Source organism: Equus caballus, chromosome X, assembly GCF_041296265.1.
Source record: "Equus caballus isolate H_3958 breed thoroughbred chromosome X, TB-T2T, whole genome shotgun sequence".
Taxonomy (NCBI): domain Eukaryota; kingdom Metazoa; phylum Chordata; class Mammalia; order Perissodactyla; family Equidae; genus Equus; species Equus caballus.
In genome coordinates, this window is record NC_091715.1 from 12,991,039 (window position 1) to 13,007,919 (window position 16,881).

Consider the following 16,881-nt stretch of genomic DNA (forward strand, 5'->3'; position numbering starts at 1 on the left):
CTCACTGGCTTTTGGTGTATCAGACTGCTCGTTTTCCTTCTACTTCACTGGTGCTTCTTCTTTAGCATTCTCTGCTGTCTCATCCTTCTTTGATTTCTCTTTTATTATCCCCCCCTTTTGCCCCAATATTTTATTATGAACATTTTCAAACATATGGGAAATTTGAAAGAATCAGAGTAAATACTTTTATAGCCATCACTTTGGTTCTACCATTAACATTTTACTATACGTGTTTTATCACATATCTGTCCCTCTATCCATCAGTCCATCTTATTTTTAACATATTTTCAAGTAAATTGTAGACATCTGTACTTGTACCCCAAATATTTTTAACATGCATATCATTAACTAGAGTATTTTTACAAGTTTTTCTTATGATGTAAATTTTATATACAATGAATACACAAATCTTAAGTGTATATTTGCTGAATTTTTAACAAATGCATATACTTATGGAACCCAAACTCCTATCAAGATATAGAACATTACCATCACCCCAGGGAGCTTCCTCATGTTTTTTCCAAGTCACTACCTGCTCCACTCATACAGAGGTAACCACTATTCTAAATTTCTTATGCAATAGTGTTGCCTATTCTATAATTTTATGTAAATAGTGTCCTCAAGCATGTATTTTTGTGTAAAGCTTCTTTCACTTAGTATTATGTTTTTGAGATTCATTTATATTGTTGCTTGTGTCAGTAATCTGTTCCTTTTTATTGCTGAGTAGTATTTCATTGAGTGAATATGCCACAGTTTGGTTTATCAATTCTCCTATTAATGGACACCTGAGCTATTTCCATTTTTTGGCTATTTTGAGTAAAACTACATTCTTGAATAAGTCTTTGTGTGGAAATATATTCTCATTTCTCTTGGTTCTCAAATAAGTGGTGTCATCTAGTGTTGTCCTTTTCTGTGTCTGGCTTATTTCCCTTACCATAATGTCCTCCATGTTTATCCATGATGTTTCAGATAGCAGGATTTCTTTATTTTTTAGGGCTGAATAATATTCCATTGCCTGTATATACATTTTCTTTATTCATTGTCCATTGATGGACATTTAGGTTGCTTCCATGTCTTGGCTGTTGTGAATAATGCTGCAACGAACATGGGAGTACAGATATCTTTTTGAGATACTGATTTCAATTCCTTTGGATATATACCTAGAAATGGGATTGCTGGATCATATGGCAGTTCTTTTTTAAATTTTGAAGAACCTCCATACTGTTTTCCATAGTGGCTGTACCAATTTACATTCCCACCTGTATTCTCTTTTGGTGTCTACTTGCATGGAATATCTTTTTCATTCCTTCACTTTGAGGCTTTTTGTGTTCTTAAAGCTGAAGTTTTGTAGGCAACATATAGTTGGGTCTTGTTTTTTTATCTACACTATATCTTTTGATTGGAGAATTCCATCTATTTACATTTAGAGTAATTATTGATAGATAAGGGCTTACTAATACCATCTTATTGTTTTCTGGCTGTTTTGTAGTTCCCTTGTTCCTTTCTCCCTCTGTTGCTGTCTTCCATTGTGAATTGATGATTTTCTGTAGTAGTATGCTTTGATTCCTTCTCTTTATCTTTTGTGAGTCTACTGTACGTTTGGTTTTATGGTTACCATGAGGCTTACAAACAACTAACTTCTGTCGCATATAAAAGAAAGTCCTTTTTATTCCCTCCTTTTTTGTTTTTGATGTCGTGATTTCTTCTTTTTATATTGTGTATTCATTAACAAATTGTTGTAACTATAGTTATTTTTAATATTCTTTCCTTTAACCTTTTTACTACAGTTAAGTGTAACATACCACCATGTTACAGTATTAGAGTATTCTGAATTTGACTATATACTTACCTTTACCAGTGTCTTATATATTTTCATATGTTTTTATGTTACTAATTAGTGTCCCTTCATGTTAGCTTGAAGAACTCCTTTCTGCGTTTCTTGTAAGGCAAGTCTATTGATAATGAACTCCCTTACCTTTTGTTTGTTTGAGAAAGGCTTTTTCTTTTTTCTTCTTTTTTTAAAGATTTGCACCTGAGCTAACATCTGTTGCCAATCTTCTTTTATTTTTTCTTCTTCTTCTCCCCAAAGCTCCCCAGAATATAGTTGTATATTCTACTTATAGGTCCTTCTAGTTCTGCTATGTGGGACACCCCCTCAGCATGGCTGATGAGCGGTGCCATGTCTGTGCTCAGGATCTGAACTGGTAAAACCCTGGGCTGCCAAAGCAGAGTGCATGAACTTAACCACTCGGCCATGGGCCTGCCTCAAGGGAGGCTTTTTCTTGCCTTCATTTCTGCAGGAGAACTTTGCTGAATGGAATATTCTTGGTTGGCAGTTTTTTTCTTTCAGGACTTTGAATATATCATCCCACTCTCTCCTGGCCTGTAAGATGCCTGCTGAGAAATCTGCTGATAGCCTTATGAAGGTTCCCTTGTAAGTTACAAGTTTCTTTTCTCTTTCTGCTTTTAAGATAGTCTCTTTGTCTTTGATTTTTGACAGTTTTATTATAACGAATCTTGAAGAAGATCTCTTTAAGTTGAGTTTGCATGGTGATCCATGAGCTTCATAAACTTTGATATCCATATCACTGCCCAGATTTGGGAAGTTCTCAGCCATTATTTCTTTAAATAAGGTTTCTGCTCCCTTCTCTCTTAAACTTCTGGAACTCCAATAATTCACAAATTATTTCTTTTGATGGTATACCATAGATCATGTAGGCATTCTTCACTCTTTCTAATTCTTTTTTCTTTCTTCTCCTCTGGCTGGACAATTTCAAAGTTCCTGTCTTCTATCTCACATATTCTTTCTTCTGCTTGATCCATTCTGATGTTGATGCTCTGTATTGCATTTTTCATTTCATTTATTGTATTCTTCAGCCGTAGAATTTGTTTTGTCCTTTTTTTTAATGATTTCTGTCTCTTTGTTAAACTTCTCATTTTGTTTGTGTAGTGTAGTTTTCCTGATTTCATTGACTTGTCTTTCTGTGTTTTCTTGTAGCTTGTTGAATTTCGTTAAAACAACTATTTTATCATCGGGTAAATTGTAGATCTCCTTATCTTTGGAATTGGCTACTAAAAGATTATCGTGGTTCTCTTGTGATGTCGTGTTTCCTTGGTTTTTCATGTTCCTTGAAGTTTTGCATTTCTGTCTTCATATTTGAAGTAGCAGTCACCTCTTCCAGTCTTTATTAACTGCCTTTGGGAGAAAAATACCTTCCTTCAACCCTGCTAGGGATTCTGAAGCTTTCTCAGACCTTCTATGGATGCACCTGCTTGATGTATCTTGCTCCCTCTTGTGGCAGAATTCTTAAGCTTGTATGCCTTCTTCTCATCCTGCAAAACACTAGGCCAAGTGCTGACAGCCTCTATTTTCTCCCAAAGGTGGCACTAAAGCTCAAATTTGTAGTCTCTCTCTGGCCCACAGATTTGGGCCAGCACAGGCTTTCTGCATGTGCTCACTAGCCATCTGCCAAACTCGCTCTTGTGGCCACTATTGGGAGTGTGAACAGGGAGCTGGGCATAGGGTGGGGGTGTGTGCGAGTAAATCCCATGGAGCATTGGGCATGCCCCATGGCCAGTTGGAGGATTCCCAGTGACTCATAGGTGGGCTTCTTGATGGAGTCCTGCAACACATTTTGTAGGATCCATGTTCCTTTAATGCCCTTCCAGATTCTGATCTGCCACTTTCCCAGCCTCTTCCTGCCTCCCAGTCACGCAGTTCACAATTCAGTACTCTGGATGGAGGAAGAGAGAAATGAGCCTCTTTGGCAGTATCTCACACAGCTGGTGAAGCTGGGTGCTCACTTACACACTCTCACTTCCCCCATGGGAGAAATCATGGGCCAAGGAGATCTCTCTTGGCCCTAAGGTGTGCTGCTTTGGGAGAGGGTGATGTGAGTAAAGTCAATGAGTTCCTCTTACCCTCTCCAATGCATCCAAACTTGTATGTTTTTCCTCCACTGTTGTGCTGGAACTTCTCTGCTGGAAACCTGGACTTCCACAAAGGCTCTTTCATCTGTGGGTGATTGTCTAAAACAGTTTTCCAGGGGATCCTGGACTGCAGCTGAGAAGGGCTAGAGGTGGTTCATGGGCCATTGCAGGATCCAGAGCCAGGACTGAGGTCTGTGTGTCTCTTATCTGACACACAACTGGGTGAGACTCCTTCTGGGTCCTTTGGTGTATAGTGCTGGATCCCAAAGCTCCCATAAAGGCACTTGGTCCATGAATGGATGCCAAATTGTTGTTATTGGCAGGGGGACACAAATGAGCGGCATCTGATTCAGCCATCATGCTGATGTCACTCCAGTAGTTCTATTTTTAATTTTTCAATGAACTTCCATAGTGTTTTCCATAATGGCTGCACCAGTGTCTATGATCTGTCTTGAATTAAGTTTTATGAATGGTGTGAGATTAGGGTCAAGGTTTATTTTTTCCCATATCAGTATCTCATTAATCTAGCACCATTTGTTGAAAAGAATTTCTTTTCCTCCTTGGATTACTTTGGTGCCCTTAGCAAAAATCTAATGACCATATAAGTATAGAATTATTTCTGGGTTCTTATTCTGTTCCGTTAATCTATTCATTGATCTTTATACCAGTTCTACACAGTCTTGATTACTGTTGCTTTATCGTAAGTCTATAAGTCTGGTAGTATAAAATTTTCAACCTCTTCTTCTTTTTCAAGATTCCTTTGGATATTTTGGGCCCTTTGTTTCATATAAATTTTAGAATTAGTGGTTCATTTGCTACAAAATAGCCTGTTAAGATTATGATTTGATTTACATTGAATTGATAGATATGTTTAAGGAAAATTGACATCTAAACGATGTTGAGTCTGCCAATCTGCGAGCAGAGTGCTCCTCTTCAGTTATCTAGATCTTGTAAAATTCCTCTCAGTGGTTCTGAGTGTGTAAGTATTACATGTCTTTTGTTAAATTTATTCCCAAATTCTTTTTGTGACACTATTGCAAATTGAATTATTTTTTAAAATTTTATTTTCTAATTGAGTTTATGCAGGTCACAGAATATAAGGTCAACACGCAAAAAGCAATCATATTCCTATATACAATCAATGAACAATTGGTAATGGAAATCTGAAAAACAATACCATTCATAATAACTTGCTCCATCCCTCAAATGAAATACTTAGGTATAAATTCATCAGAACACACAGGATCTGTATATGGAAAACTACAAAGTACTGCTAAAAGAAATCCAAGAAGATCTGAATAAATAGAGAGACATATGCTGTTCATGTGTTGGAAGACTCAACATAGCATTATGTCATTTTTCTCCAAAGTGATCTATAGATTCAATTCAATGCCAATCAAAATCCCTGCAGGATTATTTGTAGGTATAGACCAGATAATTCTATAGTTTATATGTAAGGGCGAAGGAACTGGAATAGCTAAAACAAATTTGGAAAAGGAGAACAAAGTTGGAGGAATCACTTTAGTATCAAGCTTTAATAATCAAGACAGTATGATATTGGTGGAGGGATTGATGCATAGACCAATGGAGCAGAATACAGAGTCCTGAAGTAGACCACATGAATAGAGTAGTGGTATATGATCATGGCTTTAATTTGCATTTCCCTAATGGCTAATGATGTTGAAAATCTTCTCACATGTTTATTTGTCATCCTTATATCCTCCTTAGTGAAGTATCTGTTCAAGTCTTTTGCCCATTTTTAAGTTGAGTTATTTGAGCTTTGAGAATTCTTATTATTGAATTTTCTTTATATAATCTGGATACAAGTCCTCTGTCAAATAAGTGAGTTGCAAATATTTTCTCCCAGTCTGTAGCTTGTCTCTTAATTCTCTTGATGGTGTTTTGGCAGAGCAAAAGTTTTTAATTTTGATGAATTCCAATTTATTGGTTTTTTTCTGTTGTAGATTGTGCTTTTGGCATCATTTCTAACCCCAGGTCATGAAGATTTTTTCCTATGTTTTCTTCTAAAAGTTTTATACTTTCATGTTTTACATTTGCATCTATGAACCATTTCAAGTTAATCTTTATATAAGGTGTGAGGTGTGAGGTGATCAAGGTTCATTTTTTTACATATGGATGACCAATTATTACAAAAACAATTTGTTGAAAAGACTATCATTTCTCAATGAATTGATTTTGCACCTTTGTCAGAGATCAAATGACTCTATTCATGTGGTCTACTTCAGGACTCTGTATTCTGCACCATTGGTCTATGCATCAATCCCTCCACCAATATCATACTGTCTTGATTATTAAAGCTTGATACTAAAGTGATTCCTCCAACTTTGTTCTCCTTTTCCAAATTTGTTTTAGCTATTCCAGTTCCTTCGCCCTTACATATAAACTATAGAATTATCTGGTCTATACCTACAAATAATCCTGCAGGGATTTTGATTGGCGTTGTATTGAATCTATGGATCACTTTGGAGAAAAATGACATAACTGCTACGTTGAGTCTTCCAACACATGAACAGCGTTTGTCTCTCTGTTTATTCAGATCTTCTTGGATTTCTTTTAGCAGCACTTTGTAGTTTTCATTATACAGTATACAGTATATTAGAATTGCTAAAACAGAAAATAGTGACGACACCAAGTGCTGGCAACCGGAACACTCATGTATTGGTCGTGGGAATACAAAATAGTACGCCACTCTGAATAATTGGCAGTTTTTTATAAAATTATACATACACTCACTATGTGACCCAACAGTGATAGCCAAAATCCGGAAAACAATCCAAATATTCTTCAAAGGGTGAATGGATACACTGTGGTACATCCACGCAATGGAATAGTACTCAGCAGTAAAAAAGAATAATATGCACAACAGCTTGGATGAACCTGAAAGACATGGTGAGTGAGACAAGCCAGTGTCAAAAGGTTGTGTACTGTATGATTCCTTTTATTTGACATTCTTGAAAAGGCAAAACTATAGTGCTGGAAAACAGATTGGTGATTGTCAGGGGTTATGCATGGAATGAGGGTTTATATGTCAATGAGTAGTACCAGGGAGCTTTTTGGTTGTTGGAACTGTAATGTACCCTCTTTGTGGTGGTAGTTACACTAATCTATACATGTGTTAAAGTTTATAGACCTGTTTGCTAAAAGAAAAAAGTCAGTTTTACCATATGATAATAAAAAATAAAATTATTTTTTAAAATGTCAAACTTCATTCTGTTTTATGAATCTTTGTATGTGACCTTATTTTTGTTTTATATTTTGTTTGGTTTTGATTTTTCTCTCCTCTCTCTCTGCTTTGATGTCAGTCAGTTTCATCAATTGTTCTTTATACTTGGTAAGCCCTTTTAATTTAGAAACCCATATTCTTCAGTTCTGTGAGTTTTCTTGATTTTTGTTGTTGTTAATTATCCCTCGCCTCCATTTTCCCTGTTCTCCCTTGCTGATATTTTTCAGACATTAAGCCTCTTAGCTTAGTTCTCTAATTTTCTCTTCTGTTTTCTTTCTTTCCTCTTCTTTCCTTCTGTATTTTTGTCTCTTTGTCTATTTTTGGAGACTGACTTAATTTTAAATTTGAAATCTCCTATTGTTTAATAACCAAGAGTTTACTTTTTGTTCTCTGTTTTCTTTTGATGGTATCCAATTCTTGTTTCATTGTTGTAATATCTTCTCTTGATGGTGGTGTTTTTCTTCTTCCTGAATACTTCCTTTTTTATTTTGTTGTATGTATTTCTCATTAGATGCTATCCTTCAATATCTATTGGGCCTTCTTTGCTTATATTTTGGAAGAGGATGAAAGCACTAATTGGAAGTTCATAGTGTGTTGTGGGGCTTGTCAACTTTGAGCTTCACTCTTCAGCAGTCTGGCTGGGCTGGATAGTTAGGGAACCCCCAAAGACAGTATCATTGGCTCTTTCCTTTTGGTCTGGTTTTTGTCTTTTTTGTCTCCTCTTTGGAGGGAAAGACCTGGTTCAGTGGAGGGAGAGGGCTGTTGGTCTCAGCATCCAAGATACTCATTTAATCCCCCTATTTCCAGTCCAGCATGTTGTCCTCAACTGTGTCTGTGTATTGCCAATTGAGAGGGCCTCTCTTTTACCTTTTCAAGGAATAAATATTTATTGGTCTGCTGTGGCAGGAAGGATCTGGGGATCTAATTGCTTCTGAAGCAGACTTTCAACTAACGCTTATTTTAGCCAGTCTCCTCCCCTCTTTCACTCCCACCTTCATAGGTATCTAGTGCTGCCACTCTGAGTCTTTCAGGCATCATTCTACGTAAAATCAGATTTGGTCTTGTTTTATCCTTGTGCTTAGCTTGCGATTCAGTTTTCTTTACTTGATATGTATGAGTGAGAGTTCTAATTCAAGTGAACAGAAGTCTGAAGAATCATTAAAACAGACCTCTAGTCATGGCCTCTCAATCTGTTCCCAAACTAAGTCAGTTTCCAGATGCAGAGCCCCTTCAAAAAGGGGCATCTGGGTCACCTTAAGAAAGGACCCCATTATGCAGCCAAAAATTTATACTGTTAATCTTTCTCCTAGCCTTTCCAAAAGTGACCTGTGACCATATACAAGGGTCTGTGCATTGGGGAAAGGGAACTAATCAGATTTTGGGGGGATTACTAGCCACTGGCTTTGAACTGACACTAATTCTAGGAAATTCAAAATGTCACTGTGATCCACCAGTCAGAGTAGGATCTTATGGAGGTCAGAGGATCAGTGGAGTTGTAGCTCAGGTCCTTCTCACAGTGGGTCCAGTGGACGCCCTAATCCACCCTGTGGTTATTTCCCCAGTTCTGTAATGCATAATAGGAAGAGACCTACTCAGCAACTGGTAGAATCCCGACATTGATTTTTCTTGAATCTTCTAAATAATTTACTGTTCATCAGTTTGCTTTCTAGTTTACAAATTTTATTGCTATCACCTCTTCCCGTTTGTTTTTCCTGTATTTGTGTGTTTATGACTTAAAAATTTTTTTTTATTGTTTTAGTGGAGTTCCAGTAGGGAATGAGTATGGTGCATATGTTCTGTTCCATCTTTACTTGCAACCTCTATCTATATTCTTTTACTAGATGATGTTGATCATGAATTTGTATCTCAAGCCCTACTTCTATTTCCCCTCTTTTCTCTTTGCATGAGCTCTCAGCATGCATTTACAACTGCTTACTCAACTTTTTCTCCTAATATATCTAATACACATCTCAGATGCTCAATTCCCAAGCCTCTCCTTGAAATGCCTATTTCTCATCCAATCTTCTTATACTTAATACTACTACCAGCCACGCACTTGCTCAATCCCAAATCCCCTTCCTTCTTTCCTACATCAATTTCCTAAGCAAGTCCTATCAGTCCTAGATTCAAAATATATCCAGAATATCCACCTCTCTCCATCTTTATGGCTGCTACCCTGATCTAAGCTATTTTCGTTTCTCACCTGGGTCTGTGCAGTAACCTCCCAACTGCTCCCTGCTTCCACTCTTGCCCTGCTACAAACCACTGTCTGCACAATAGCCAGAGTGAAAATTTTGAATTCTAAATTAGGCCACATGCCTTCCCTGATGCAAGGCCCTCATTGCCATTCCCCTGCACTTTGAATGGCGTCTACACTCCTTCCTCTGTCCACAAGGTCCCTGCCTAACTCTGACTTCAACTCCTGCCAATGTCTTCCTTGCTCCCTCTGCTCTGGTCACACAGGCCTTTTTGTTCATCAGACACACCAAGCTCATTCCCTCCTTTGGGCCCTTTGCAGTTGCCATTATGTCTTTCCCATATCGTCACATGGCTCACACCTCACTTCATTTAAGTCTCTTCTCAAATAGCATCCCCTCTGAGATGCCTTCCCTCACCACCCTCTCCACTTTTCTCCTAGATTCCCCATTACTCTCTATTGCATCGTCTTGTTTATTTGCTTCTGAAAGTATCTTGTTCTTTAACTTGGTCTTTCTCTTGCCATTTGAGTATAAGCCCTTTGAGGGCATTGGTCTTATCTGTCTGTTCTTTGCTGGTACCATCACATCTAGAGCAGAATCTGGCCCATAGTAGATAGATACTCAAAGACTGTTGGATGAGTGGGTCAGGGGTGGGGGGGGGGGGTTGAATATGTGCTTGTTGAGTTCTACACTATTTTCATGTTCATTCTTCTGGGACATCTCAGAATTGAGCCTTTATATAGAATTTTTTCCCACCTTGACTGATTCTACTTAAGAATGCATTTATTTGTTCCTCTCTCTCCCTACCAATAAATCTGTTTTAGGGCTGCATATTTGAAGTCCCAAATAGCAGATTGCTGATCCTCTTTTCTGCCTTTAGCCAAGAAGTCACCTTAAGCTATAATTTGTGCAGGAGCCTGGATGAGACTTTGATGGAGGGACAACTGGTACACTTTCTCCCTCAGACCTGACTGATTATGGTGCTGATGGAGTATTTCTAATCCAGAAATAAGGTTTCTGGATTAGAAATGAGAGATTGCAACTAGAGATTTAGTCCTGATAGCTCACCTCTCAGTATTAGGAATCTACTTTTGCTTTTCTGCTCCCTCTGTCAGTCTTGTAATTTTCAACATCATTCTCTGCCAGCCACTGATCCTGTTAAAACTGAGGGTGAGATTCAGGCAGGGCTGGAGAGGTCAGTCAGTTTCATTGCATCATCTTCAGAAAAGAGTTGAGAGACTACAAATTGTCAAACTTCCTTTGTCTGGTAACCAGCTTTAAATATGATGCTTTCCAGGCTGCTTGTCCTTGAGTCATATGGCACTTAAGTATTTATGGGTCCAGTTATAAATTTATTTTTACTATCTAATGAAGTAGGGATGAACCCAGGAAATGACCCCTTTGCTCTTTTGTTTTTCTTCTCTCTGTTTTGTACAACTCAGGAGGTTCATCAAGAACGGATTGCATTGGAAAACCAATTGGAACAACTTCGTCCAGTCACTGTGTTATGACTCCCAAGATTCAAGTAACAGTGGTGACCTTTTCTGCCAAGGTCTTTCCTTTGAATTTTTCAACCCAACTACTTGTCAAAGATGTCTGAGACTGTGTCAAAAGCTGTGAGCAGCAGAATATAATCCATATCACCTTTTCTCTTGTACTTCACTTGTGCGTTTGACTGTGGTGGAAAAAATACAACTAGTTATCACACTTGTAATTGTCAGTGGAATTTATCTCCCTTTCTTAAGTACTTCCTTAAGGTGTTAGATGTTGCTCCCTACCAAAAACCAATCTTCTGGCAAATAAAAACAATTTAGAGAATTATTTATTTAAAGGATTTATGATTTGTACAAAACCTTATAACTGAGTACCTTCAGGATGCTTGTTTTATTTTTGTATGTATATCATATACAGTAGGTTGGTTTCCTGAATAGTTGAGATTCCAACTGGATAGTCTTTGGCATGATGATAATAAAAGCTAAAATAAAACAAAAGTATCGGATTTAGACTGGCGCTGTGCTCTCCACAACTATATGCCAAAAATTGCTTCTCTAGTGCCATTTTGATATTATATCTAGCTATAAATAATACATGACTGTTGTTTTCTATTGAATGGCAAAGATTTACTGAGTCTTTACTCCTCCATAAAGTGGAAGTTTCGTCAATGATCTATTTAACTTGGCCCAACTAGACCATCAACCCAGATAACTCATTCCTTTCATGTAAATTTTCAGGCAAGAGCAATCTGCTTTAACTGCCTCGCCCAATCAAATTAAATAAATAGTTGCCAGACCTCTACTCTTATCCTGCATGGGATAACATATCTGTAAATGCATGAATTTGGAAACCACCTATCAAATATGAAAGGCTGATGAGACTGTTTGGACTGATAAATATTTGGTGTTGAACCCCAAACTGAGGAAGAAGGGGAAATGGTTGTTACCAGCAATCCAACCATCTCTGGTACTTATTTTTGTCTTTGTTATTTTAACCTGGATTGTGAGTGTATTGGGTATGAAGAAATAATGAAAGCAAGCCAATCCTCACACTGGATATACTACTGTTTTGTTCTCTGTGAAGCATACCCTTAGGAGGTGATTGGTTTATGTACAGTCCAGAGGAGCCCAACTGACTCCAATGTAAGTCATGTAAAATAGTAAGCTCAAATTGCAGAAGCTAGTATCCTATAGAAATTTAGATAGCCACTGCTTCTCCTGAAAGCCCAAGTTGAAAGTGAGCATTGACCAACCGTAGAGGGATTGGGGCAAACCAGCTTTAACATCACTTCCAGAGACTGATGGAAGAAACGCTGTCTCTTGTACATTTTGCTAATTTACCCATTCTTAGGACAGAGGGGTAGGGTGTGCCTAGGCTCCTTTTTGAAGTAGTTTCGGATAGGTTTGCAGAATGTAGGATTAAGCCTTTGATTTTGGTCGAGTTGATGGCTTTTAGAAAAAGTAGGCATTTATTTAATGCTTCCTTTTCCATTGGCAAGCTTTATCAATAGCTTAATAGCCGAAGAGAAAGGCTCAAACAGATGATATTTTTCCAAAGAAAAACAAATTGTTGATTCTGTTCTATGCATATTAAAGGATTTTGCATTGATTTGATTTTGGAAATCACAAAACTTGAACTATTTCTCTATTGTACCTTTCCTTCCCTTTTGGCTGTCTCTTTTTGTCCTTGTGGGAAGGGTTTGGAGTCAGTTTAAACCCTTTCTAAGGTTGTGAATGGGTCATTGCAGATTTTTTAGGTAACCTCTTTTCCCATGTTCTGAGATCTGGGGGGCTGCAACAAATTTTATCAACAGTGTCCTTGTTGCAGACACTTCACAGCATGTTTGCCTTTTGTTATATTCAATCCAGGAAAGACTAGCATGCATTTTATCTCCTAATCTTCCAGTCCATATGCACTCACTCAACGTAGCACTTCATATCCATTAAACAGACATACAAACTAAGGAATGTTAGTCTACATTATGCATTTAAAAAATATTGACATGTTGTTTTCCCCCATCAAGTCAGTGCCAGAGTGAGCCCAATTAGGAGGTTGAGGTTTCCTTTAGTTGGCTTGGTTTTCATTAAAGGAAAAAACTTGCATTGGATGATCAAAGCCCCGTGAGTTGCATAGTCTCACCAATGTTTTAAGATAGGCATTGCATTAAAGCACACGCCAATAATCTCTATACCCAGCCTTCTTGACTGAACTTAATAGTGACCACAGTTTATTAGTTGCTTAGAAGTGGATTTTTAAAAAGCAATTAAATACACACACACACATACACATACATACACACTTCTCATTATTATTACCTAACTAGTGTTCATCCTGTATTTCTCTGTTTTTTTAGGATGTGCACTTTCAGTTTAGGATTATAACTCTTGATAATGTTTCTGTGAGCCTTTAATGTGATTTATAGGAAGGCTGGGTTATTGAAATCACTATTATACCTCTTGTATAAATCTACTCAAAAATTAGACCTGCTTGGGGAGAATTCTTGGACAGGGTCGATGTTGCCCCCATCCATGGGGGTTTAATGACCTTGTTGTTAAGTGCTCTACCTCCATAGGGATCCTTTAGTCCCAAGGATGAAAGCACAGTAGGAGTTGGTAGCGGGCTTATTGGGTATCTCAGTATCTCTTGAATGTGATGTATTGCTTTTGCCGCCTCCCTATCCAGCAGACATGAAGCAAAATGAAAAGGCAGATATCTGGAATGGAGGTGCATGTTGTAATCAAGGCAGATATTTGCCTTAATTAAGGATCTAACTCCTCTTTAAATATTAGAGAAGTGCTTTGGGCCTGATTGGGAGAGGAGGCAGCTTAACTGGAAATTATGCCCATTTTACTATTATTGGAGAGTAGGATGTCAGAGCTGAGAGGACCTGTACCCATCTCCTGCAGTTTGCTTGTGGGGAAATCGAGGCCCTAAGAAGCCGGTTCCTTGCCCAAGAATCCATAGAAAGAGGTAGCTGGTGGCAGAGTTGGGATGCCAGCCTGATTCTAAGTTGAGTCTTCTAGCCTCTAGCAATACTAAAAATGGATTATAAGGGTTTCTTCTATTTACCATGTTGAATTTTATTTACTTAATCAGCCTTAGAATATGAAAACACGTTTTAATGAGTTTTAGATCTAGATATTTCTCTTGGATTGAGGCAGAAAATAAAGTCTGAAGGGAAAGAATATGATTGAACTATTTGTTCTTTTGAACACCTCACCTTTCATGATGCAATAAATTACTCTGAGTTTCTTGGCAGAACTTTTGACAGCTGTTGCTTTGAATGGATTCCATTCCTATATTCCTTATGGGAGTTTGTTTTTAAAATAGACTACTGTGATTGAAATGAACTCAATATGTAGTAAGTTATAGTTTTCTTCAATATATCTTTGGTTACTTGGGTTGCAAATGTTCAATTTCAGCATATTTTAGGGTGAGTAATCAAAAACGTGAATTTCCTTTGATTTCCTACCAATGTCTGAACTATCATAAAGCATTCTTCTCTTCATATGTGACTAGGTTCTGTAGTCTGTTTCTAAATGATATTTGTTTATTTCTTAAGTGATCTCACAACCATGGTAATAATAGATGTGTACTCAGAAAATCAATAACAAAATAATCTGGAATGGGTGTGTTTCTTGCAATTAAAACAGGCATTTGCAAATGTTGTCTTCTAAGCAGTAGTTGGAAAGATCTCAATTATAGTATAACACCTTAGAGTTAAAAACATTTGTTCAACACAAACTAGAATCACACCTCCTGACTAGATATCACCAAGGGAATGCAATTTTAAAAATATAAAAAAAGAATTTGAAATATCATAGCAACCAGATCTTCCCATATTATTGACAAGTAGAACTCAGTAGGTTGTGGTTTGAACATTATGAATGTGAACAGACTGAGCTATCAGTTCAGAAGTCTTTTTTTCCTCTAGTTAAATAGAACACAAGTAACTTTGGTTTCTCTTTTGAACCGGTTTACTCTGTTTCAAGTGTACTCTTTTTTAAAACTGTGATTTCAAAGGATCGCTTGAATTTGCACTTTAGTTATGGGTGTTTTGTTATGGTTTTTTTGCATCATGACTCAGTGTGGTTCTCCTACTAAGAAGTGGGGATTTGGGTTTTTAGAGCCCTGAGGTGGCATATCTTGCTTCTCCTTGGGCACAGGCTAAGGGAGACTGCCCACCAATGCCAACAGATCGGTCATGGATGGCAATTTGAATGTGAGTCTTACTCTGTGAGGCACCCTGCTTTTGCTTGTTTGCAATGAGAAATGTAGCTAGTTACATGACCCTCCCAAGAGCAACAGTAAGAACTTCAGACACAGAGGGTCAGACTTTAAAAGCAATGCAAGCAGATTCTAAGAGCTGCTTCCCTCCCCAAAAATAGGCTTTCAGAGGTTGCCTTACAAGCGTTCCCTAAAACAGTCTGTTAATGTGAGCAAGACATCCCAGGTACACAGTTGCTTTTAGGCTTGTATAGTTATTTTCTACATTTACTAATACACTTGATGATAAAGGAACCTTTTCTAAAAGGCATTGCAGGGTTTCAATTGAGAGGACTTGTTCTAATTACAGAAGCGTTGCTCTGGTCTCCTGAGTTGGAGAATGTTCATATTTTATGTTTTGTCAGTTCTCCTGCCTTGCTCTTAGCTAAGTTCATGGCTGTGGGAGGTTGGAGAAAGTGGGTTTATGACTCTGAAGACCAGAGGATATTGGACTTTTAAGAGGGCTTGAGTTGGGATTTGAGGGCTACAGCCCTCAAATATTTTTGTCTTCAGCACAAATACGATGTTCAAGTGAGCCAGAGGTGGGAAGAGCCATTTTAGTCTTCATAGCAGTGGGCCCGGAGAGATCATGAGCTGATGGTCTATTTTAATCTTGAAAGTAAAAATGTATATTTTTTCACTACAGGTACATTAAACAGTAAAATGAGTAACAGCAAAGTATATATTTGATGCCTTCTGTCTTTTCATGATGATGTGCTAACAAGTTGTGTTAATACTTAGCCAGAGTCTCATTCATTTGCTAAGCATTGGGAATATTATGTATATTGATCTTAAGCATAAATAAATATAGGGCATCCTATATTTGGATTGTGACTTGTAGACTCAAGCTAACCTTACTGCCTCTTTTTCATATTTGTTGGAAGGTGTGTTAAGAACATAGTAGGTTAAGAATTTCCAACTTTAGAAAATGTACATGATGTGAAACTGGGGTGCTATGTTAAAAATAAATGTATGATAACTAAGCGTGGCTTTTATGGAGTCTTGGTGTCAATATATTGTGGTCCATATTTGGTCTCATGCATTTAATGCAAGTGACATGAAAAGGAATTGGAAGTCTTCCCAATTAAATCAAAGTCTGAGACTTGATTATTTTTACCTCCTGGTGATCTGAGCTAGGTCCTTAAATGTCTGCACACGGTAAACACTGGGCAGTCATGAGATATCATGGCTAACTCGCAGTGCATTTTAAAGATCCACTGAATTGAAAACTTGCCTTAACGTGGGATCTGGTTATTTGCTTCATCTTGTCAATGTTCTTTTGTTCAAAAATGTTCTCAGCATGATGTCCTTAGCTGGAGTGGGAGTAAAGGGGAGGGATCAGGAAGAATTGGCTTGAAATCCCAGCCAAGTACTCTGGCACCAAAGTTGCAGTTTCTTACCTTTAAAATTTGAATTTTAGGAGGCACCAGTCTCCTATCAGGTAGAGGTTTTATCCTGTATTGTAGGTGCAAATGGTGGGTTACACATAGGATATTTCCAATCTCGTAGTTCCAAATGCCAGACTAACTCTGGAATAATCATCCCTGATTTGGCTCATAAGCTTAGACACTGGAGATCACCAGGCCCTGACCTTTCCCAGGCACTGGTGAGGATCACTGGGTCACATACTTTAGAGATAAAAGAGATGTGAGATCAAATAGGCAAGTCATTCACAAAGTGTAGCCCCCAGATCAGCAGCATCAGGGAACTTATTAGAAATGCAAATTCTAGGGACCCGCCCCAGACCAG

At 37.8% G+C, this 16,881-nt stretch overlaps 1 protein-coding gene across 31 annotated transcripts in view; it reads left to right on the forward strand.

Annotated features, from left to right (window-relative positions):
- REPS2 (RALBP1 associated Eps domain containing 2) overlaps window positions 1–16,115 on the forward strand; it is a 247,307-nt gene extending 231,192 nt beyond the window's left edge. For 29 of the 31 annotated variants that reach the window (XR_011434851.1, XR_011434852.1, XM_070257713.1 and 26 more), the window contains one exon: window positions 10,815–16,115. Coding sequence is in view for 27 of the 31 variants with exons in the window: in XM_070257713.1 (XP_070113814.1) it covers window positions 10,815–10,883 (69 nt within the window). In the remaining 4 variants the exon portion in view is untranslated. The remainder of the gene's footprint in view (window positions 1–10,814) is intronic. The other 2 variants (XR_011434850.1, XR_011434849.1) reach the window with 2 other exon arrangements.
- Window positions 16,116–16,881: the final 766 nt, after the last annotated feature.